This window comes from Acinonyx jubatus, chromosome F2 (assembly GCF_027475565.1).
Source record: "Acinonyx jubatus isolate Ajub_Pintada_27869175 chromosome F2, VMU_Ajub_asm_v1.0, whole genome shotgun sequence".
In the NCBI taxonomy this organism is placed as follows: domain Eukaryota; kingdom Metazoa; phylum Chordata; class Mammalia; order Carnivora; family Felidae; genus Acinonyx; species Acinonyx jubatus.
The window spans coordinates 16,513,732-16,538,125 of NC_069394.1; the positions used below are offsets into that span (position 1 = coordinate 16,513,732).

A 24,394-nucleotide genomic window follows, 5' to 3' on the forward strand; every position below is an offset into this window, starting at 1 on the left:
CATCAGCCAGAGATAATTCAAGAATGCCCATATTGTCCACTCACCTTTTCAATTATTTTCTCCAGGCCAAAGCAAGAAGTCATCAAGGTTTTGATGTGGATCAGGATGCCAAAATGCTGAACGAAGCCTGCAAAGGAATGGGTATGGAATCTATTTTGTTTTTAAATTTACTTTTGAAGTTGATTATATTTGATCTCTTGTCCAACTTTCCCATGATCTTAGGAAGATGACCTCCCACTGATCTTGTACATTCCGAACTAACCCAAGTTAATTACCTCTAGGGTTCTCTTTGTAAAAGATACCCAAACTATAATCAGATCCTAATGCTTTTCAAGGTCCAATAGGATAGTTAAAAACTGGATACTATGACATTGCATCTGACCTTAAGGTGGAAGAAACTTCATGAGAAGTGTAGTTATGCAATCCTAATGTCATCCAAGTCTCTCTGGTCCCTCTCATGAGAGGTGGTAGGGAATTAGGTCTGATGAAAGCTGGATTAGGGATCTGGAATGGCATCTAGAAGTAGATCGAGTAAACATAAAACGGTGGCCGAGGTCAAGAATCAAGGGTCAAGGCCAGGGAAACTATTTACATCAATGCGTCAGGTAAGTGCATAGCCAAGAATAGGAGACTGAGAAAGAGATCAGGAATATGGTAACCCCAGTAACAAGGTAAGATGAAGGGAAGAGCATCTAGGAATAAGACCATGAAGAAAGGCTCTGAGACCCAAGGAGATCACTGATGAAAAATTTCCTAGTCCCAGAAATCTGGGCTTTAGTATATTCACAGGATCGATAACAATCATTATTAATTCCAGAACATTTTCACTGCCCCCAAACGAAACCCTATTTCTATTAGCATCCACTCCCCACTCCCCCCTCCCTTCAGGCCCAGGCAATCATAATCTACTTTCTGTCTCTATGGATTTGCCTATTCTGGACATTTCATCTAAAGGGACTCATGCAGTATGTGACCTTTTGTGTCTGGCTTCTTTCACTTGGCGTATTGTTTTGCAAAAACAAGTGCTAGATTTTTACTTAGAAGTAAATCAGTGAAGATTTACTTTCCTAGGAATGGGTACTTGTGGTAGAACAAATATGACCATAAATTCTTTGAGACTCCACAGAAAGAACTAAGTTCTAAGAAGACATATTTCGCTTCAACATAAGGAACTATCTGAATACAGAATAGTCTGTCTTGCCCAAGAAATGTTGGAGAAGTCCCAAGGGAGCTGGGGCTGGAGAAGACCCTGTAGGAGAGTGGTAAAAGGGATTTCTATATAGTAAGTGTTTTGGAATAAATCAGAGGGAGAGGGAGCTGGAAATGAATGATGACAACTAGCTTGCTTGGTTTGGGGGGGCATCAGAGAAAAGCTCAGCAGAGAGAAGCTGCTTCTTGCTCATATCCTGACCTGGCTCATGTTGTATTTGGACAACAGCTGCCGGGAGCCATGTTTGCCTGGAAGTGGCAGGATGTTTATAGTTCTGAGTTTTACTGAGTGGCTGAGCCAGCCTCACAGGTGCTTCCCTGCTGCCTCTCAAGTGAGGTCCTGACACCTGGATGTGGGTTGGAGACAGGAGCAAAGTGGGTGTGGGAATAACTCAGCTGCAGTTAATGATACATCCCTGTGCTTTCAGCCACTCAGTGCATTCAACATAGAGTACCTACTGAGTGCCAAAGCCACCCAGTGTTTTCTTCTCCCTTTTGGATGTGGCTTGAAGGTGGGACCACTGTTGTGCTGATTACTGCTGTAGAGCACCTTCTATGTGCCAAGTGCTAAGCTGGGCACTGCATACACATCACCTCGTGTAACCCTTTCAACAACCCTATAAAGTTGTATTGTAACAACTTAACAGAGAGAATGCTGAAGCTCAGAGGTTATTCTCTGAAGAGAATGCCTTAAACCTGACAGCGTATGGACCCAACACCCATTATCGTTTCTGAAATGTAAAAGGATGCTTGTCTTTCTCCCTCAAAGAAGCACAGAAACAGTCTCTCTGAAGGAAAAGTTGCCATGAAGATTACCTGAGTTCTAGTTCATGACTTCCTAAAATGTAACATGCTTTTGAGTCGCCAGGATGTTAACACGCAGATTCTGACTGGCAGCTCTGAGTGGTTCCTGAGATCCTACACTTCCAGTAAGCTCCCAGGTGATGCTGATGCTGTAGATCCTGAGACCACGCTTTGGGAGCAAGGTCTAGTCCATCTGAGAGCCACAGAGGTTAATGCTTCTCAAGCCACACCAGAGTGGAACCAGACCTAGAACTGGGATCTGGTAACCCTGAGCCCAGTTCCCTTTCCCCTCACCAGGCATGGGAATGAACTTTGGACCTGGGTTTGAGCCCCTGCTCTGCTACCTACTGGTGCCCCATTTCAACTGCAGAATGGGCTAATAATGCCTCCTTGCAGACGGGTGCTGAGGCAGAAGGCAGCACAGTCTCAGCACGACTCTGGCCCTCATTACACGCTAATCTGCTCCTTTTAAAGGATAAGCTCAGATCCAAAATCCCCACAAAGCCAATTAGATCAGTATGGGCAGCAAAGAGCACCCCCACCCCCGGAGTGGCCTTTGCTCTTTATTACTGAGAGTGTACCAGGGTGAATGGTGCTCCCCCCAAAGATATATCCACCCAGAACCTGTGAATGTGACCTTAACTGAGAAAAGGATCTTGGCAGATGTAATTAAGTTAAGGACTTGAGAAAGGATGAAGCTGGATTACCTGGTTGGGCCCTAAATCCATTGACTAATGTCCTTAAAGGAGACAGGAGAGGGGCACCTGCCTGGCTCAGTCAGTGGAGCCCGAGACTCTTGATCTCGGGGTTCTGAGTTCAAGCCCCACACAGGGTACAGAGATTACTTCAATAAATAAATAAAAATTTTAAAAGGAGAGAGAGCAAGAGAGGCAGAAGCAAACACTCAGGAAGAGGCCGCGTGAAGCAGAAGCAGAGAGTGGAGCAATGTTCCAGACGCTGAGCAAAGGACTGTCTGCAGCCTCCGGATGTTAGAACAGGCAAGGCACAGATTTGACCCCGGAGCCTCTGGTGGGAGTGTGGCCGACATGATTTCACACGTTTGGCCTCCGAATTGTGAGGGAATATATTGCTGTTTTAAGTCACAGGGTTTGTGGTAATTATTATAGGAGCCTCAGGAAACTAACACAGTAGACAAGTACCCTACCTGTCACGCAAGATCCTCCCCCACTCGTTGCTTCCCCTGCGTTCCCTGCTCTCCCATTTTCAAAGGAGACACTGAGGGACTGGGAAGCCCACCGCCTGCCCCCCTCCGCAGCTCAGCCAGGCCCCTGGGGCTGGCATGAGGGGCCTGTGGGGAAAGCAGAGACCCCCACCGCCGCCCGCACACCACTCAGATCACTCACGTGGCACATGGGCCCCCGGTGTGAAGTGGAGGGCGTTTCACACCCAGCGGCCTCCATCCTGCTGAAACTCAGCTCTGTCTCCTCCCAGAAAATTGCTGGGAGAGCAAAAGCGAGGAGGCCCTCTGGCACCCCCAAGGCTAATTATCACCCTGGGCCTGACCTCTACTGTATAATTACTCTGCAGTGTCCAATGTACAGTTGGGGCAGAGGTTCCTTCTTGTTTTCTAAAAAGTCTTTCCCAGAACTATTGGGGACTGGCCCCAGTGTCTCAAACCATTGTAAATGTTTACAGGAAACCATTCAGCAGCACAGACTGCTTATATGACACACATATTGTGAAATGTAAAATGAGGTCATTGTTCAGTAAATCGCTTCTTGGTCGGGTAGTGGGAAAGGCTCCCAGAATAAACCTGAGACCAGATTCAAAGAGTTTGAGGGAAATCTAGTCATTTCCAGGCTCTCCCCCCAACCTCCAGGGTGATGCTAAGCCATCCCAGGATGGCGTTGGTCTCCGGTCTCACTTTCTAATGCATTCCAAGAAGGAAAATCTAAAAAACATTACTTTTAAAATTTTAATTCAATTTTCCTGAATTATCCTGCTATGGGTTGACTCTGGCATCAGAGTAGATTTCCTATTGGTCTGAGCAGCAAGCACAGCTTACACGAATGCAGAGACAAGGTTCCGTCATGATGCTATGCAAACGTCTCCACTCATTCAATCATTCACATTTATATGCATGAATTTAAATATCCATTCATTCAACAAGTCATCTGATGAATTTTGAGAGGCTTCCATGTGGATACAGCAGTGAGCAAATCCCTCCTCTGTCCCATGGGACTTGCAGTGTGGCATGGCAGAAATGGGACGGAGAACAGACCATGTGAGGGACATAGAAGGTGGAGTGACTCCTCCATTCCAGAAAAGTCCAGTGAGTTGAGTCCTGAACGAGGAATGGAGTGAAGGTGAGGATCAAAGATAAAGGTGTTCCAGGTAGAAGGAAGAGCCAGAGGTGGGAAAGAAAAGTGTTGCCTGTTCTAGGAGCTGCACGTGCTTTATGGAGAACCCAAAAGAGCATGAGTGGGAGGGACATGACTTTGAGAGGCAAGTAGGAGCTACTCTAAAAGGCCTCATACGCCCCACTGAAGAGTTGAGACTCTATTCTGGATTTGTAGGGCCCTTTATTACAAGCTTTGATACAGGTGAGCTGCCCATAAGCAAGCACATTCTAGGGACAGTGCATGCCGGCTGGAAAGGTGTGTATAATGCAGGAACCCCATTTGGATATCAGTAGTTCTGCTGAGCAGTGTGACAGAGGTGAGGGTGGAGAGAAAAGGGTGGATCTGACAGATATCAAGGAAGTAGAATAGTGAGGTCTTAGCGGTAACTAATTGGAGTGGGGTGAGGGGAAAGAGCGAGCCAGGGATGAGCCCCAGATTCTGGCTGGCACAATATAGCGAATGGGCCACCTGGGAAGCAGGAAGGCTCCTTTTAGGGATGACACCTGTAAGAACCCAGACCTGAGATGCAGAGGCCCTGGACCTGGGCAGGAGCAGCCCTCACAGAAAGAAAGGGACCGATTCAAGAGATTTTTACCAGAAAAAGAAACCCCTTCTGAGGTGAGATTTCTGGCACTCAAAAGTTTAAAAAAAAAAAATGTCACAGAGGAAGTAATTGGATACCCCTTGTAAAGCTGAAACAGCAGGAACAAATTAAGAGGAACAACATAAATAACAGTGCTGGAAATGAACCAGAACGAGGCAGGCAATTAATCACTGCTGTTCTTATAGGTGAGCTCATCCTAGAATTTTCTATTTCTCCATTTGGAATCAAACAGCTAGGTCTTCCCAGAATTATAAGGGTGGAACTAATCCCTGAGACTAAGTGAATAGTCTGAGGACACAAAGTTCATGGCTGTGCCAGGACAAGCACGCAGCTCTCTTATCCCTGTCTCCCCAAATACTGCCGTGAGGACTGATACCAGGGTCGAGGCAGGGGTAGAACACCTCAAGCCTTCACCAGCAAAGAAATAAGGGGAGTCCCTTTGTTCCCGTCCCTCTGTCTGCAGTTATGTCCCCCTTCCACAGTTTCCCCACACCCATGACCCGGATTTTTCTTCCTCCCAACTCTTCTATGAAATGCATCTACCATCTCCTGTTTCTTGGGGATTCTGAGCTCTCAGCTGGGTAGGAGCGATCACGCAAGTTCAACTAAGTCAGTTCCAATCAAAAATGCCCAAGCACATGCTAGTTAGTCACAGGGAGCGGCCTTTAGGAGTAGGGCTGGGAAAAGGCCAATGCAGGATTCTCCAGACTCTGGCTGTGAAGACCTTCTTGAAGTCTTGAGACACTGCTGAGGATAATGGGTACATTAGTTTCCTAGGGCTGCCATAATGAAGTACCACATACCAGGTGGCTAAAAACAGCAGAAATTTATTATCTCCCAGTTCTGAAAGCCAGAGTCTCAAGTCAAGAAGTCAGTAGGCTATACTCCCCCATGAAGGCACTGGGAAGGACCTGTTCCAGGCTTCTACCCTGCTTCTGGTGGCCTCAGGAGTTCCTTGGTTTATGGATGCATCTCTCCAGTCCTCCGTCCTCACGTGGCACTCTCCCTGTGCCTTTGTTGCCAAAGGTCTACATTCTGTAGCAGGCTTTCAAACCCCAATCATTCAGCTACCACCTTCCATGATTTTTGTCAACCTGAGCACTACTGAGTTAATCTACTCATTCAACCCCTGTCCTTTACAAAATATCAGCAAAATCATGGGTTTAATGACTCAGTGATATCTATATATAGTTGACCTTTGAACAAAACAAGTTTGACCCTTAAACAACACAGGTCCACTTATATGCAGAATTTTACAGTACAGTACTGTAAATGTATTTTCCTTATGATTTTCTCAGTAACATTTGCTTTCCTCTAGTTTACTATAATAATATATGATACACAAAACATACAAAGATGTGTTAATTGACTTTATGTTATCACTAAGGCTTCTGGTTAATAGTAGACTATTACTTGAGTACTAAAGTTCTGGGGGACTCAAAAGTTATACATGAATATTGTACTTCAATGAGACTTGGCACCCCAATCCTTGTATTATTCAAGGGTCAATGGTATATACAGTCAATGCCATATAGTCCATAAGGGTAGAAGAATTACTTGAATCCAGCCTGAAGAATCTAATTCAGGGTTTGCTGGCTAAATAGACTTTCTCATTCCCACACCTGCAATCCCTGGATCAGCTTTCCAATCCTGTCTCCATGTTCTTAAAAAGGATATTCTCCCCTTATTTCTTATTCATTATAGTTTTTTGATACTGATCAAATTGCCTACAATGAGCATGTGGTACTTTTGGAACATCAGAGGAAAAAACTTTTTAGAAAGAGTGTAATCTAAAAATGTAAGAGTCAGGGAGCACCTGGGTGGCTCAGTTGGTTGAGTGTCTGACTTCGGCTCAGGTCATGATCTTGTGGTTCATGGGTTCGAGTCTTACATGGGGCTCTGTACTGATGGCGTGGAGTCTGCTTCAGATTCTCTCTCTCTCTCTCTCTCTCTCTCTCCCTCTCTCCCCACCCCTGTTCATGCTCTCTCAAAAATAAATAAATATAAAAAAAAATTTTAATGTAACAGTCAGGAGCTTAAAGAGACAATTACCCATCATGGTCCCAATTTGGACTTCTCTCTTGACATTGACAAGTTTAAGGGTGGGCTTCATATTGTAGCAATGTGGGCCTATATTTTATTCTCTTCTACTCAGCTTTAAGTACCTGGAGGCCAAGGAACAGACCATACTTTTTTTTTTTCAGATTTTTCAGTTTTATTGAGGTGTAAATTCACATCCCATACCATTCACCCATTTAAAATGTACAATTCAATGGTTTTTAATATACTCACAGATATGTGAAATCATCATTGCAGTCAACTTTGAACATTTTCATCACCTCAAAAAAGAAATCTCCTACTCTTTAGCTGTCACCTCCCTACCCAGCCCATCCCCAGACACTAATCTCCTTTCTATCTTTATAGATTTCCCTATTCTTGACTTTCATATGAATGGAATAATATATATATGTGTTCTTCTGTGACTGGATTCTTTCACTTAGCATAATGTTTCAAGGTTCATTCAAACTGTAGCATGTATCAGGACTTCATTCATTTTTCTGGCCAAGTAATATTCCGTTGTATGGATATACCACATTTGTTCATCTGTTTGTTCACTGATGGACATTCAGGTTGTTAGAAACCTTTCAGCTATTATGAATGATGAAGCAACAAACGTTTGTGTGCAAGTTTTGTGTGGCCATTTGTTTTCATTTCTCTTGAATACTGGGAGTGAAATTAAGGCCATACTCATTTCTCTTTCCACTGCAATGTCTAGCACTGTGCTTCATGCCATGTGAGGCCTCCATGGATATTTGTCAAGTGAGTGAAAAGAACACACTTCTCCACGAGATATTAAAGCTAAGGGATGCATCTAGGCTCCACTGAAGCCTCTAACCAATGCCCCAGCTTCCTTGGAATTGAGTAAAATCAACCTCCATCTTCTTTCTTGTTCACTCTTGGCCTTGTCTCTTTCTCCTGCACTTTAGGAACCGATGAAGCAGCCATCATTGAAATCTTATCAAGCAGGACATCGGATGAGAGGCAACAAATAAAGCAAAAGTACAAGGCAACGTATGGCAAGGTGATTCCAAGCGTCCCTGAAAACGGGCACACAGCCTTGGCCTTGGAGGTCTCTGCTTTCTCTACCTTCCCAAGGCAGCAGAGAATATCTTTAAAGCTTTAATCAGTTAGCTCAAGAGCAAACAAAAGTAAACTACTCTTTACAATTTTAATTGATTTCAGAAAAACTGAAATTGCCTTGTTAACTTCATAGCCTATATAATCAATATTCTTTAACTCCTTTTGAAAACTGACTTCCTTTTCCTAGTAATCCCTCTGTCATTTTCCCATTGATAATTCTACATACTAACTTACAGATAGGCCAATAACTTGAAAATCAGTTTTCACAGGTGGGTCTTTATATAAGAATTCTTCATTTATCCATCTGTCTTCAAGAATGATATGTTCTTCATAAGTGATTGTTATAGAACACTGAAAAAAACCTCCATTTCGTTAAGCATGACCACTTTTTTCTTTCTTTATGTGTCTTTTCTTTCATTTGTTTTGTTGTTGTTGATGTTGTTATGTATCGATTTTTTTAAGTATGCAGTAGGCTTTCTATTTTCTTTATTAATATAAGATGAACACAATTTAACCTTTTCTTTTTTTTTAGGTTTGTTTTTTTTTTTTTTTTTTGAGACACAGAGAGAGGGAGAGAGAGCAGGGGAGGGGCAGAAAGAGAGGGAGAGAGAGATCCCAAGCAGGCTCCGCACTGTCAGCACAGAGCCTGATGGGAGGCTTGAACTCATGAACCGTGAGATCATGACCTGAGCTGAAATCAAGAGTCGGATGCTTAACCGACTGAGCCACCCAGGTGCCCCTACAATTTAACCACTTTTTACTGTCATTAGAATTATCAGCGTGCAAAATGAATATTAATTATCATGCTGTATTCTAATACATGTTTATAAAACCTTTACAGTTTCAATCCCTCCATGTATAAATAGATATAGAGATGGGTTTTCTTACTTATTTGACGTTGGGCAGACAATAATCTCTTTAGGCCTTGGTGTCCTCACATACAGAATGAAATGTAATTCTCAGGTTGCTGAGAGAATCGAACAGGCTAACGGCAGCACGTATCAGTAAAGGGAAGCTATCCTAGGTACGATTGTTTCCATTTTATAGAGAAGAAACCTGGAGCTCCTCTGTTTCCATGACTCAAGCAAAATCACACACTTAGTAAGAAAAAGAACTGACACTCCCATCCCAGTCTTCTGACTCCAGGGCCAATGTCCACTCCTGAAGAACTCATTGCCACGAGAGGAGCTATTTATTTCTACACTAAATGGCCCACATGGCTGCACTTTTACAGTTTTTCTGCTTCTCTCTTCAGAATCAGGCTTGTCAGTGTCATTCCTTGATGACATTGACGAAAGTCCGTGAATCTTCAGCTCAGCTGCATGGAATTGAATTGAATGACGTTGAACTTTTATGCTTGCCGGCACGCCTAACTGTAGCAGCCTCTCAAGTGCTATGTGTACCCCCACCCTACTGACATGGAAAGTCAGATACAGGCTTCTTAAACTTGAGTGTAAAGCAGAGTAAATGAGTTCGAGGTGAGGACTTAGGCGCTCTGCTAAAGATAAAGTAGGCATGCTCTAGCACCAAACTTTGCAATACCAACACGTGCCAATCTTTGCTTACTTTCCAGTTCGTGGCTGTTTCAGACAGTTGAGACTGCCAAGGAGGTGGTCTAGAATCACATCTGAAGCTCAAAGATGTTAGAAACAGACAAATCAAAGTCCCCATGGCAACCGAGCTCCAAAGAGAACTCGCATCCCAAGGTGACACCGCTAGTGAGCCGGAAAACCGGGATTAGAGCTGAGATATCCTGAGCCGGCTTCTGTGTCCAAACAGAATGTAAACACACAAGGATCTGTTTTCATGCTTGTGGCTTGTAAGAGTAGGCAGCTGGCGTTTCTCTTCTCTGAAGTTCTACGCAATGCCCATCTGACCTGAAAAAAAAAACATTTCCAGTCTTTGGATGGGTCCACACTGTAGAGTACTGACCAAAGGCCTGCCTTTAGAGGATGCAGCGTTAGATGGAGCAGCTGCCTGAAGACAGAGGCAGTGATACCACGGCCCCCACATAAGACTGCAAACCCCACTCATTAGGCAAAATCTTCCGGGTTTTTTTCCCAGGCTCAGAGCTCAGAGGTTCATAAAAGAAACAGTTGATTAGCCTTCTCTTAGAAAGTTCCTTTCAGGGTGGAATAATAGTAATACCCACTTACTGAACATTTAAAGTGTTCCAGGCTTGGGCTTTACATGGATTGTCTCAGTTAATTCTCCCAACAACCCTGAGTTGAGTCTATTGGGGTGCCTGGGTGGCTCAGTCGGTTGAGCGTTGGACTTCCCCTCAGGTGTTGATCTCACGGTTTGTCAGTTGAAGCCCAGAGTTGGGCTCTGTGCTGACAGCTCAGAGCCTGGAGCCTGCTTTGGATTCTGTGTCTCCGTCCCTCTCTGCCCCTCCCCTGCTCGTGCTCTGTCTTTCTCTCTCTCTCTCTCAAAAAATAAACATTAAAAAAAAAAGAGGTGAGTCTCATCAGACCCCCATTGTTCAGAGAAGGAAACTGACAATTGGTTAAAGTACATTTCCAAGGTCACACAGCTGCTGTGATCATGTCATTAGCCATCATGCCACATTGCTGAGTGGCCACACCTACTCCGTGATGTAATTTGAGTTCCTAAGCTGCTAACTGCTCCATGAGTCCCCAGTCTGACCCACATCTGGACACGAGGTTCCCTCTTCAAGGTCCTTCACTGAAGTTGGGACATTGGCGACACTAGTTAGACTGAACACCAATTTTTGTCCCTTTTGTCACTAACCCATCATGTCAGAGATACACAGGTAGGAGCAGGCAGTTCACCTACAAGACCGCACCTCCCAAAAAACATCCTTGAAGATGGACACTTGCTAAAAACAGACGCCAGTGGGCATTTCATATACTTCGTTTCTTCCTTAATGTATTTCATTTCTTCTCCCTACCTGAGTGCTTTCCCACGTGTGTCCCTATCCAGATTTAACAAGTTAACCAAAGTGACTACACATCTGGTTTGCCCAGGGTGGCCCTCGTTTATTCGTGTTATGCCGCTGTAATTACTGCTAGTTTATTATTTCCCCCATTCACTCTCAAAACCACCTCAGGGGGGCCTGGGTGGCTCAGTCAGTTGAGCGTCTCACTCTTGATTTTGGCTCAGGTCATGATCCCAGGGCGTGGGATCAAGCCCTACGTTGGGCTCCATGCTGAGCGTGGAGCCTGCTTGAGATTCTCCTTCTGCCCCTCTCCTCCACTCACTCTCTCTCTAAAACAAAACAAGAACCATTTAAATTTGGATGACAAATGATCTGATCCTCCAGAGACAACAAACTCATGTTTCAGGCCTTTCTAGTCGCGCAAGTGTTTGGGGGGGGAGTCCTTCATTTTTTTGAGGTCAGTAAATAGAAATGATGCCAATACCTCTCCCCTCTCCTGCCAGGGCTATTCTGGAGTTCAGCGAGAAGGCTCTCTGAACCCTAAACTATCCAGCAAATGCTGTTTGTTATTGTGATTCATCTTTGGGGCTTCCAACCCTGAGCAAGGGATCTTCTCTGCCTCTCTGCCAGTCCCAGAGGAAGTCACAGTGACGACTGTCCTCCACAGCAGGTCACTCATGTCACTAGAGCTCTGCCCAGCTCACTCCCCTTCCCCATGTGTCCTTGGCAATCTTCCTGTTGACCCTGAGGCCATGCAGTGGGAAGCTTGTCCTCTGCTTTGGGCCATTCCCCAGTCAGGGCTCCCGCTATCTTCCTCCAGGACCTGGAGGAGGTGTTCAAGAGCGAACTGAGTGGAAGCTTTGAGAAGACAGCCTTGGCCCTCCTGGACCGCCCCAGCGAGTATGATGCCCGCCAGCTGCAAAAGGCCATGAAGGGCCTGGGCACAGATGAGGCAGTGATCATCGAGGTCTTGTGCACAAGAACCAATAAGGTGAGTGCCAGCCAATCCCTCAGCCCCAGCCCCTGAAGGAGCATCCAGATGCCCATCAGAGAGGGTTGCAGCAGCCAGAAGGAAAACTACACCTCACATTCCATTGTCCAAGTGTCTGGACAGAAACATGTCTGTTTGGCACGTGCAGGAGAGATCCCTCTTCCAATCTTCCAGCTGTCAGTCTTCGCGTTTCCGCCTCTGGCTTGACAGAATAGAGCCTTCCAGAACAGCTGTGTCAACGCAGATTTTGTATTTCTGAAAGGAATGCATAGTTTTATATGCAGGAGGCAAGATTCTGCTTTCCTCCACCCAGCCTGACTTTGCAGGTCTTCAGCACAAATAATGCAATAGATGGGCTAAGCGTGTTTGTGCAGCTGCCTTGTCCATGGCTGTCATCTAGCATAGAGTACACAAAGGACCATAAAGAGGCAGGGAAGCGGTTGGTGCAGAGGGGATCCCCGTGAACACCTCTCGTGGCTGCCAGCACCTTCCTGGAGGTTTCCATCTACTTCTATCAGCAGACCTCTCCCCCTGTCCCTGGGCACATGCTGCCATTTCAGGAGCTGAAAAGAGCCTTTGTTAAGGCTTTAGTCGAAGCTCATTCATCTTTGGTTCCAGAAGCCACGAGGGCCAAGGAATTCATCACGAGTAGAGAGGGTCCACAAATCATTATTTGGAGACCCAACTCTCTGCTGCAACCACTCATCATGTAGAATGGGGGAAGTCCAGCAAGGAAAAAGCCAGAAAGTCCCCAACATCCTTGAGGCCTCCAGGTAGGAAACAGAAGCAGTGTTTGGAGCCAACAGCAAGGAAAAACTTCAACAGATCTCTGATGCTAAAACAATACTTTAAAAGCCTTGCATGTAGATGACCTTGGGTTGGTTCCTTCTGCTCAGTCTGTGGGGTCCAGCACATTTCTCCAAACCCCTGAACCCCTTTCCTCAGCATCCCTGGACTTCTTTTCTTTCCACAAGATAATAAAAACCCTCCATTTCAAGGAGTTTTTGTTCAGGAAGGGTCAGCGAAGGAGGATGGTATCAGTCCGGTCCTGCAGTTATACGGTGTTCCCGGTCGAGGTCCCCCACCTTCCAGAAGCTCCATAGTCCCAGCCAGGAGGCGTCCAATATTAGGGTAATCGGCAGGCTGCCTTGGCAAGAAGGTTCTGATCATTATTTTTCTAATCTCACTTGACCACATGTGGTTCCCCCTCAGCCTAGTTTCTTTCAAGCCCTGCTCTCAAACAACAAACAAGCTCTTTTTCTCCCCCACAATCAAATCGATCTGACAATAAAAAGAAAAATAGGGAGAGAGCAGGTCTTGGGTTCAGGCACATCCTGGAAGTGGGTTAGAAGGAGAAGAAAAGAAAGAGCTTCATGGACACAAGTGATCAGCTCCCACCAACTCCTACATCCTCCGGCCCCCCAGGCTCCCCCCGTCCCACTGTCCCCACTGCCTTTTCCCTGGCCTGCTGCTAACTCTTAAACAGTTTGCCAGTGAACATCTGGGGAACGCCTGCTCCTAGACACTGCTGGCCTAAATGTAAACTGAGGCAGCTCCTGACGGGGCCACTTAGCCTGAGTCATTGAAACACAAAGCACATCTTCCCAGTACACACCCCAGAGAGAAACTTGCAGCCCTGCACGCAGCACATTGTTTACTGCATGAAGCCTTGTGTCCAGTAGGGAGAAAATTGGAAGCAACCTGAATGTACATCCATCCGAGGCTCGCTAAATAAACGGTGGCTTGCTGTAGGCTGGGACGTTTTGTATCCACCTAAAAAACACTAGGTGACTACGGATAAGCGTAGCTGGATCCCCAAGACACATTACTGAGTGAAAAAATAAGTCCAAGAACAACACATACAGTATTCCACTTTGGAAACACATACACAAAACAATTCTATATGTTTTCAGTAGCACACCTATCTGCATACAAATGCAAGGACAAATGCTTGGGAAGATACCCACTGTGTGACACTAGCCACCTGAGTAGAGATGGGAGCGTGAGACGGAGTGAGGAGGCAGCAAAGTAAGACATTAGCTGAGCTGGGGTAGTTTTGCTTTTAACTAAGGAGAATGTATGCGTGTGTTTGGTGTGTGGTTTGAGATGTTTGCACCCAGGGGCTTCTTCACACCTCCAGGGACCCGCCCCAGGCCTAGGCCCTGAGCCATAGGATGGCTCTCTTTGGAGGAAGTCACGGAGGCATCCTGTGCCTAGAGACAGGTTCTGGCCATTTCCTTGTGTATCTCTGTGTCTCCTACTGATCAACCCCACCTTGGAGTATTGATTTTTGTTTTATTACCCTTCCTAGGAGATCATGGCCATTAAAGAAGCCTACCAAAGGTGTAAGTGACCTTTTGTTCTGACTTTGGATAAAGAATGTTCCTTTCAAAATACTTCTGGGAAATGAAATCATCTGCTTTCTCTCCTCCCTTTTTCTTCTTCGAAAGTGTTTGACAGGAGCCTTGAATCAGATGTCAAAGCTGATACAAGTGGAACCCTAAAGAAAATTCTGGTGTCCCTGCTACAGGTAAGATCAGGCCCACCAAGGGGAATATCTCCTTTGATCAACGCAACTAATTACAGACCTTAATTGCACCTGTCAAACCTCCTTTTTATATTAACATAACATCGTGGGAGTGACAGCTTATATTCACAGGTCTTAGCCGCACTCAAGGGAAGGGGGTCATATGAGGGTTGGACCACTCAGGATTCCGCTGGCCACACAGGGCTCAGGTTAGAATTCAGAACCTTCCATGACCAAGTTTCAGGGTTCTTCAGCACTGGGAATCCCCGAGAGGTGAAGTAAGATATTTTGAAAGGATCACTATTAGCTTTCCAATGGAGTCACTCCAGGGAACATCACGAGGTTGCTTTCAGCCTGCTTAGAGGTCAGTGGGGTTTGTGAGCCACCCTGATTTCTAGAGAAAAACTCAAGTGTTGTTTCAGAAGCTACCCTGCTTATCAGTTGTGCCTAAAGATGGCAGCAAAGAGCAACACTGCCACTTTGCCAGGTTCCATCTCCTCCAGACCACCCTTCTGCAATCACCCCCAGCTTTCCAGGACTTTCTCTTTTTGTTTTCTGTGGTCAAGTGGGAACTCAAGTTAATAACAACGTGTCAATTTTTCTAGGCTAATCGTGATGAAGGAGATGAGGTGGACAGAGATCTAGCTGGTCGGGATGCCAAGGATCTGTATGATGTAAGTGTGCAGATGCACCAGTCCCCGCCAATTCTTTGCCCTTTTTAAAGTTTCTTAGCACTATTTTCAACAAATATTCCTCTGTTTCATGCAAACGGGAGTTTCTTGAGAAATAAGTATGATCTTTAAAATATTTTCAATATATACAGTCTTTGTGAACCTGTAAGAATTGTTCCTATTCTTGGGGCTCCTGGGTGGCTCAGTCGGTTAAGTGTCCGACTTCGGCTCAGGTCATGATCTCACGGTTTGTGGGTTCGAGCCCCGCGTCGGGCTCTGTGCTGACAGAGCTCAGAGCCTGGAGCCTGCTCCGGGCTCTGTCTCCCTCTCTCTCTCTGCCCCTCTCTGGCTCACAGTCTGTCTCTCTCTCTCCCTCTCTCTCTCTCAAAAATAAATAAAAATTAAAGAAAAAAAAGAATTGTTCCTATTCTTGCATTTCAGAGTTTACTGCTTCAGGTCCATTTTGGAACAAGGAAGGTATAAATATTATAAATAGATGTGTGAAGTAAACTCTCAGGTATAGTGCTTAGTTGATCAATTTGACTTCTATTCAGTGCATATTTTCGAACTGCCTGTAAGCAAGGCCTGGTCATAGAACAGTATATTCAGTCTTTTACGCAAAAGGCTTTTCCAAAATGTTTGCATTTGTCCTGCAGGCAGGGGAGGACCGCTGGGGCACTGATGAGCTTGCCTTCAATGAAGTCTTGGCCAAGAGGAGCCACAAGCAATTACGGGCCACCTTTCAAGCCTACCAGATTGTAAGTAAACAAGCACCAGGGCAATGGAGTTCACACCAAAACTACTATTTCCAAAAGAAGTCCAGATCAGGGATAAGGAACTGTGGGGGTGTTTTACAACAGCAGCTCTTAATCAGAGATGATTTTGCTTCTTCCCCACCTCAAGGAATAATTGGTAATGTCTGGAAACATTTGGGTTGTCACCTTGGGTGTTGGGGAGGCAACGCTAAGAGCACCTAGTAGGTCAAGGCTATTATACACCCTACAATGCACAGGACAGCCCCACAACAAAGGCTTATCCAGCTCCAAATGTAGTGCCAAGGTTGGGAACCCCTGCTTAACAGCAGAGGCTAGGAAAGCAGAGGAGTGTCAAGGTGAAGAGCAAAGCCCTAGAGTCAACATCCAGGTTCAAATCCATGTCCTATCACTGGCAGACTCTCTGTCCTCATTTGTAAAATGGGACAATAATCTTCATCGTCACACCCTCTTGGGCTTCTTTCAAGAGTTAAATAATATAGAGGAGCCCCAATGGCTCAGTCGGTTAAGCGTCTGACTTGAGCTCAGGTCATGATTTCACTGTTCATGATGAGTTCAGGGCCCCGCGTCGGGCTCTGTGCTGACAGCTCGGAGACTGGAGCCTGCTTAGGATTCTGTGTCTCCCTCTCTCTCCACCCCTCCCCTACTCATGCTCTGTCTCTCTCTGTCTTTCTCTCAAAAATAAACATTAAAAAAAAGTTAAATAATAAATGTAGAAGGCTCAGAATAGTACCTGGCGTGTGGTAAGCACACAAATGTTCTCTCTTACTATTATTCCAGTTTATAGTTGGGTTAACAGAGTGCCTACCACTCCCAAGACAGATGAGATATACCTCAGAGATACTCCTGAAAAGATGTGTATAAATTGCTGTTTACAATTATTTTTTATCTGATGATAATCTTAAGCCAACAAGATGAATTAGTTACTTCAAAGCATTTAGTGGTGAGTCCTTCCTTGAAAATCAGTCTTTCATTGCAAGAAGCCTTTTGTGGAGTATCAGATTTTTTTGGTCTCCTATTTTATATTTGTAGAGTGCTTTTAACTATTCAAAGCACTTCTGTGCCCTGTATCTCATTCCAATTTCACAACAATGCTGTAACAGTAATGTCGGCTAAGCAGCCATTGTTACCTACAACTGCTGGACAAGGAAAGTCTGTTATGAGTAAGGCGCCATCTGTAACTTATCAGGACCACACAGCAAGCCGGTAGCAGAAAGTGGATGAGAACAGCAAGATTCCCCAGCCCGAGCTTCTACCTCGGCGGGAGCTGGCCACTCCTCACTCGAAATAGCATTTCCTATGTGTTGCCAGCAGATGAAAAGACAATAAAGCTTGGGAATTTTATCATTACTGTATATAAGCCTGGAGGGCCTTTTGCTTTCAAATCATGCCCAGAGTCATGATCAAAGCCAGCTGACCCTGCGTTCCTCTGGCCTCTGCTCCTGGAACGGGGTAGACTCTGAGCTGGAAGACTTCTCCATGACCTACACCCTCTTCCCACGTGGCTGGGGCCATGGATGGAGTTTCTGGGGATGGCTGCCATTGGTGATCACTGTGGAAACACACATACATGTTAGCGTGCATGTGTGCGTGTGTGCGTGTGTGTGTGTGTGTGTGTGTGTGTGTATACATGAACTGCTAACGACCTACAAGGATATTCTCCAGGCCAATTGTTCTCAAAATTAATCCCCAAATAGCAGCATCAGTATCACTTGCGAACATGTTAAAAATGAGAATTCTCTTATTTAAAGAGAGAGAGAGAGAGAGAGAGAGAGAGAGAGAGAGAGAGAGAGGCACCTGGGTGGTTCAGTTGGTTAAGAGTCCAACTCTTGATTTCGGCTCTGGTCATGATGTCACGGTTGGTAGGTTCGACCCCCGCATTAGGCTCCATGCTAACAGTGCAGAGTCTGTTTGGGATTCTCTCTTTCAGCCTCTCACTCTGCCCCTCCCCTGCTGTCTCTCCCTCAAAATAAATAAACTTAAAAAAAGAGAGAGAGGGAATGCTCAGCCCCCCACCCTGGACCTACTGAATCAGAGGGAGTCCTAGAGTGTATGTTTCAACAAGTCTTTCCGGTGATTCTGGTGCCTGTTAAAATCACAAAGGTCTGCTCTCGACCGCTAGCTCTATGAGCCAGAGCAAGTCATTAAGGATTCCGGACCTCGGTTTCCCCAACTGTCAAACAGGGATAACGATGGTACTGACTTCATAGGGTTAGTAAAGATTAATGAATTAATAGAAATAAAGTGCTAAAAATAAAGTGCTGGCATGCCATAGGCGTTCAGTAAACACCAGCAACTGTTAGTTGTCTCCTTATGTGAACCAACAAAGCCCAAATGGACAATAAAATAATTCACTGATTTAGTGATTCTTTACATGAAACTAGCTCTAAATACTACCTGTTCCTCTATTCCCAAAACTTCCCCAGAACACCATCTGTTTTGATTCTTATCACTGATTTTTGTGAGTTCACCCTGATCTCATGACCCTAGTTCATAAGTTTTCACAAGGGTCTCTGGCTAAAAGCAATAAACCGCTAGCATGAGATCATGGGAGTCTACTACGTTGCGTAGCTTGCCCTGGCATAGAGATGAATTTTTATTTTTGGCATGAAAACGTTAGGGTTTTGCCCTCTAAGCTTGAGTCTTAACTACTAACGCTCCCAGAAATCCTCACCAAGAAACTGCATTTGCGGCCCTGCTACACCAGGCAGGAATATCACCGTCCCGAAGGTGACCAAACATGAAAGGCTTGTGCAGCTATAAAGCTGAAGGAAGTTCCCTACGCAGGGCTTAGTATGAATTGTAGGTACACATACCCACAGCGCAGGCACACTGCGTCCCCACCGCGTCAGTCACCACTTCTCTCCTGTCCTCTATGTGTTCCTGAGCTTGTTCCAGAGCCTCTAGTCCTGTACCTTCTGTGGCCAAACCCAGAGGGCATAGGATTCTGCTATGAGAATGCTGTCACTATGGGTGAATAGGTTTTGAAAGAAAGAAATGTCTCCCCTATTCTTCTAGTAATCTCCCTACGGTCAACGCTACCTGGTAACGAGAGGCCTTTGAGGCTTGTGTGGAATCTACCCCAGTGATGTTTTTTGGACTAAGATCAGAAAACCTGGTCTGTCTAAAGAGCCCCCTAAGCATTAAGTGTTCCGGGAACTGAAGTGAAAAGCCTGCCATTTGCAAAGGAGATTCACTTGGGCCAGTCGATTGTTTTCCATTTGTGTTCTCTGGAGCCCCGGGAGGTGCCTTGGTAGCTACCAGGAGGGGAATGCGGGCAGGAGGTTGATAGAGAAGAGGGGGCAATGTGAACAGTGCCCCCTGGAGTTGTGTGGCAAAAAGACTGAGAAAGCAGAAACCTGGCAATGCTGTCCCAGCACTAACAATAGAAACAGAAAGCGGTTTAAAGTGAGGATTATTTTTTTAGTAAATGCAGACCCGTGTGAACAAGATGTCCTCTTGAAATGCAATCTCAGCCTACAGAACAAGAACGCTGTTCATGGGAAAGTGGTACCAGTCCCTTTCGAAACGCCAGCTCCCACATCAAACCCAAGAGAGGCCAGGAGCAACTAAGGAAGGGACAGAACTGAAAGCCCCCAGCCAATCCCCACCGTCTGCGTCCCTTACCCACACCAGACCTCTAGGTGTCAAACCACGACAAGGAGACCGAGAAACCTCATTACATCTCGACCTCTCCCCCCCCCCCCCCCACATCAATTGTGCGTGCATCACAAAGGCTATTTTGTTTACTAGTGTTTTCAGAATAAACTACATACACTCTGGCTGGTGTGTCCTCAAAGGCCCCAACTATTTATGGAACCACCGTTGTGTCATAGCCTCAAAAAATAACTTCTAAGAAAGAAGTTTCTGTATTCTTAACACTTAACTGCACTTCCCCAAACCCAACAAAGAGTTCTCCTTTCTTTTATTTGCCTGCCCTGAGTTTGGCCCAGGTGGTACTTGCATTAAGCATTGTCACAATACACTCTGAACTTCAGCTTCTGTAAATATTTGGAAAGAAACCCAGCGTGTAATGCTGTGCAGAGTGATATGTGAGCCGGTGGTGAATATAGGATCATTTAGAATCACCCCCAGAGTGAAGGAAAGTGACGTTTTGACATGGTCAGCCCCCTGGCTTCCAGCCCACGCAGCCCCATTCTATCAAAAACGTTGGACCAAGTCCTTACTGTGAACTTCACAGCCTGTACTACTTATGTCACCCAAACTGTGGGTGGCTGAGTCCCCAGTCCCAGGACATGGGAGATGAGAAAACTGTGGGTAAGATGATTAATAACCACAACCTCCTAGAGAATTGGAAATGAAAAGAATTTTAAGAACATATTGGAAACTAAACTATTATAGAGATGTAAAGAATTATTTTACAATATATATTCATTGTTCTTCCACTCCCAATTTTACAGGTGAGGAAACTGAGGCCAAGGGAATTGTCCTGATCCAAGGAAGGGACCAAATCCATTAGGGGTCAAAAGTCATCAGCCATAAGAGCCCCCACTCAAATGTAAGGCACGGAGCAGGATAGGTTCCTTAAAGTCACGTGACCAAATCTGGAAGAGTTTAGTGCTTTTTGTAGACAAGTGACCCCAGGAGTGCCAAAGCCAAGAGCAAGACCTGTGATAATGGCTGGCCTTTGATTGTCCTTCCAGCTCATCAACAAAGACATCGAAGAGGCCATTGAAGCAGAAACGTCGGGAGACGTGCAGAAGGCCTACTTAACTCTTGGTAAAGTAAACCTAGCAGAGTCCCTGACTTAGGGTGGGCTCCCTGGAATCAGGCTCGGAGTCGGAGGTTTGCATGTTGGAAGACTTTAGGGAATAGTTCGGGAACAACACACCTCAGCAGCATTGGGTAAGGGAGAGAGTAAGCATGACGCAGCTGTTAACGGGGGGCGGGGGCTTTGCTGGTCCCCCATGGAGCCCTGGAGCCAGGAGGCAAGGGGGCAAGGTGTTTAAACCACACACCAAGCAACCGGTGGATGCTGGCCGCAACCCCGGAGCATTTGCAATGGTGGGTAAGGCAGGGCCTTGGAGGGCCATTCCTGGGGAGGGACTCAGCTGTGAGCAGCCAGTAGGCCGCAGATGGAATGAGTGCATTGGTCCCAAAGAGGGCCTCTGGGCAATGCAGCATGGCATCCACTACAGTCTCATTAAGATCGTGGGTCGACGAGAAGAGCATCTGTCAACAGGCTGCAGCATTGTCTAGTCTCAGGGAGCCATATGTGGTTCAGCCAGGTTTCCAACCTATGAACAAGTTTTTGCATATGCCTGATGGCTCAAGGGTGTTGTTTTCCACTTGATTCCCTTCAACATTTAGAATGAATGAGGTCTCTTGAGAAAGAGTGGGGAGGGAGACCAGATCTTTATTGGGCCAAGCGAGCACACCAGCACCTTCTCTCCAGGTGTTGCCCATAGGCAGGAAAGAGCGGAGAGACGGGCATGGGGCTGTGTCTGGCAGGCTCCTTTCTTCCTTTCTGCAAGCCCCAGAATGAAGCCATTGTCCATTGTCCATACTCTCCTGTGGCGAGGAGTCGAGGGCACCATCTCAAATAGCACAAGAAACGGAAAGACGGGTCCCCGGAAGAGGAAGAATTGAAAAAGTAGTACTGGAAGTTAAAAAATGTGCTCTATCTGCCAAAATTTTTGTTTTGCTTTTTGTGGGGGCTTTAAAAAAAATTTTTAAACAATGTCAGCAATTGATTTTTTTTTAGTCCGTCCTCATTTTGCATTCAAATTAGCAGGGCCTCTACTAATTTGACCTCTACCATGATGTAGAGAGGCCTAAACATCCCTAGTGTCACTCCTGACCCCAACTGGACATACATGGACAACTGTCCTTGGGGCTTAAAAGATGAGTCTCTTAAGTAAATGGAGAGATCCACTAACAGCCTGACTCAAAGGCTCCAAATTCTTCCTTTCTGTGCTGGCAGTGCAAAGAATCAGGAAAATACCAGAGTTCAGTCAGAAGATTATACCAATGATGATAAACCACTATCAATATTATTAACAGTAACAAAACCATTCAATTGTTTAACATTTAGTTAGCACCTACCCGGGCTGGGGGTTGCGCTTGGTGAGGGGATCAGAGGTAAATAGGTCCAGTTCTTGCTCTTAGGAAGTTTCAAGTCCATGGTGGAAACAAACAAATCAGCAGATTAGGTTACAGTAAAGATAAAAACAAAAACAACCAGAGTGAGGAGGGTACAGAGGAAGGAACAGCCACATCCCTGGAGACGGGGAACATAAAATGCAGGACTTAGGTATGCTCCGGTGGTAGGAAACTTCAAAGTGATTAGAAACGACCTTAAGTATAAACCACACAAGCTGTAGAGCATGACTTTACGGCTGTATTTTCGAGACACTTCCCACCCCCACTCATACCTGACTCATAAAGATGCCGGTTTACGGTTAAATTTGAGACCAAATGACTCCTACCACTTGCATGCTCTGGGGCAGCACTTTTTCAGTGGGCTCCAGGGCCCACCTGCACCAGAATCACCTATAGAGAGAGGTGTGTGAAAATACAGATTCCTGGGCCCCATCTCAGGCTCCCTATTAGAATCTCCAAGAATGGAGCCCAGAAGCCGCACTTTTACAAGCTCCCCAAGGGATTGTCTTCTCCTCATGATGGCTGGCTATCCTGCCTTCCAGATACCACAGGGTATATGCTCACATTTTCCCTGGCTAGCCCCATCCAGACTCTTGAGGGATTCCTTCGGCAGCTAACAACAGACCTTATTCACCAGGCATAGATTGCATACAATAGAAAAGCTGAGAAATCTCTTCCCAGAACATCAGGAAGAAGGAATGCCAGGGGAGAAGACACCTATGAACGGTTGGAACACACGGACATTAGGCATTTCAGCATCAACGTGTCCTGCCTGGGAGGGGGTCTTAAGTGAGTCTCAAGTATGCCACTCCCCAAATTGACAGGCTCCCCCCACCAACCACCACCAATCCAGCAGCTTTTTGGATTGTTCTCAGGATAAAGAGGTCAGACACCTGGGGCTGGGCTTTTCTGTTCTCCTGAAACTCTGGTGGCTTCCACATGGCCTATGAAAGAGACAGACCCCCCACCTAGATGCTACTTCCCTAATCCTGTTCCCTTCCAATTCTCGGAAGCATCAATCATATAGGCAATTACATAGAAAACAAGAGTTCCCATCCCAGGACATATAAAGGATGCACATCCCACACTTACGCTCAATGTATTACTTGCTATCAATCACTAACATCAAAAATGTTGAGTGTTCTAGGTAAATGCCAACACCTAAAGAGTAAATGGTTCGTTTCCCCAAAGTGTTTGTCCTGATGGGCCCCCCTAAGCATGGGAGGAGGGGAGAGGAACAATGATTTCTCCCCAGGAGTAGAGAGGCACTGTGCTTCACTAATCTGTGGATGAGATCAAAGCTGGCAGGCAAGGGGAGGACCAGAAAAGAGCAGCTAGCAAGAACACAGGAAGGTGGCCTGTAGACAGCATCAAACATTTCATGAGGCCGCATCCCAGATGGAGAGCTCAGACTGTGGGGCACTTGGAAAAGATTCCAAGATGAAACTCACCGAGCAAACCCAGTGAGGAAAAACAAAGGGCGGGAAAGATGTTTAGCACATCCTGGCGGCAGTCCAGCTGAGTGAGTCTTCGAGATTCTGAAGTTTTATTACAGCAGAGTCCCCAGCCAATCTGTATTTCCCCTCTGAACCCAACGCCAGCATCAGAGATTTCATTCAGATAAGAAAAGTTACTCCTGCTGGTAAGAACCATGAATTTGGCAGGGAAAGCCTGAGGGTGGCGCAGCGTTCCTCCTCCCCTGAAGGGTCTTCAGGGACCAGCAGAGGGGTTTTGACTCAGTTCTTGGTTGAAGAGCCCAGGTGCCCTGACCCGGGGGAATCTTCCAGATCCCACTAGAGTGTGAAGTCTGCTCCTTTCAAACACCTGTCTCACAACTGAGTGAGCTCCAAGGACAGCCAGGTGATACGGGGGGCCAGCTCTGTTCCTTCGGAGGGTCCCCATGTTCTTCAACAACATGTAAAAGCCTCACCTTCTCTTGTCCCTCGTCCTGCCCAGTGAGGTGTGCCCGGGACCAGGAGGGCTATTTTGCTGCCCGTCTGTACAAGTCCATGAAGGGTGCAGGCACCGATGAGGAGACACTAATTCACATCATCGTGACCAGGGCTGAGGTAAGACACACTCCACTCCCAGCACGTGGGCCACCACTTCTCTTTTGGCCACCGCTGATGTCATCAACAAAGTTTTTCCTAAGGGTTTATTTACAGAAAAAGTGAAACAGAGACAGCCCTCGCCTTCCCAGACTTTGTGGAAGACCTTGTGCCATGCTTCAATCTGTTTCTTTTTATAAAAATACAATAATGATAGTTGCTTCTATTTTTGCCATGTGTG

The 24,394-nt window shown here is 45.9% G+C and overlaps 1 protein-coding gene and 2 long non-coding RNA genes across 9 annotated transcripts in view; 1 reads left to right on the top strand and 2 right to left on the bottom strand.

Annotated features, from left to right (window-relative positions):
- The window catches only part of LOC106986577 (uncharacterized), a 41,035-nt gene extending 34,086 nt beyond the window's left edge, over positions 1-6,949 (bottom strand). For 4 of the 5 annotated variants that reach the window (XR_008292532.1, XR_001432075.3, XR_008292530.1 and 1 more), the window contains exons 1-5: positions 3,378-6,949; positions 2,026-2,206; positions 1,412-1,556; positions 383-516; positions 45-127 (exon numbers count right to left, since the gene is read on the bottom strand). This is a non-coding gene — a long non-coding RNA (uncharacterized LOC106986577). The remainder of the gene's footprint in view (positions 1-44; positions 128-382; positions 517-1,411; positions 1,557-2,025; positions 2,207-3,377) is intronic. The other variant, XR_003421632.2, reaches the window with a different exon arrangement.
- Positions 1-24,394, top strand: part of ANXA13 (annexin A13) — a 50,861-nt gene that overhangs the window by 23,229 nt on the left and 3,238 nt on the right. For all 3 annotated transcript variants that reach the window (XM_015084754.3, XM_027063949.2, XM_053208156.1), the window contains 9 exons: positions 66-141; positions 7,968-8,062; positions 11,841-12,011; positions 14,323-14,356; positions 14,462-14,541; positions 15,144-15,212; positions 15,866-15,967; positions 20,647-20,722; positions 24,062-24,174. In XM_015084754.3, coding sequence (XP_014940240.3) covers positions 66-141; positions 7,968-8,062; positions 11,841-12,011; positions 14,323-14,356; positions 14,462-14,541; positions 15,144-15,212; positions 15,866-15,967; positions 20,647-20,722; positions 24,062-24,174 — 816 coding nt within the window. The remainder of the gene's footprint in view (positions 1-65; positions 142-7,967; positions 8,063-11,840; positions 12,012-14,322; positions 14,357-14,461; positions 14,542-15,143; positions 15,213-15,865; positions 15,968-20,646; positions 20,723-24,061; positions 24,175-24,394) is intronic.
- LOC106986578 (uncharacterized) overlaps positions 8,655-24,394 on the bottom strand; it is a 74,214-nt gene continuing 58,474 nt past the window's right edge. Inside the window, exon 3 of the long non-coding RNA XR_001432076.3 lies at positions 8,655-9,998. This is a non-coding gene — a long non-coding RNA (uncharacterized LOC106986578). The remainder of the gene's footprint in view (positions 9,999-24,394) is intronic.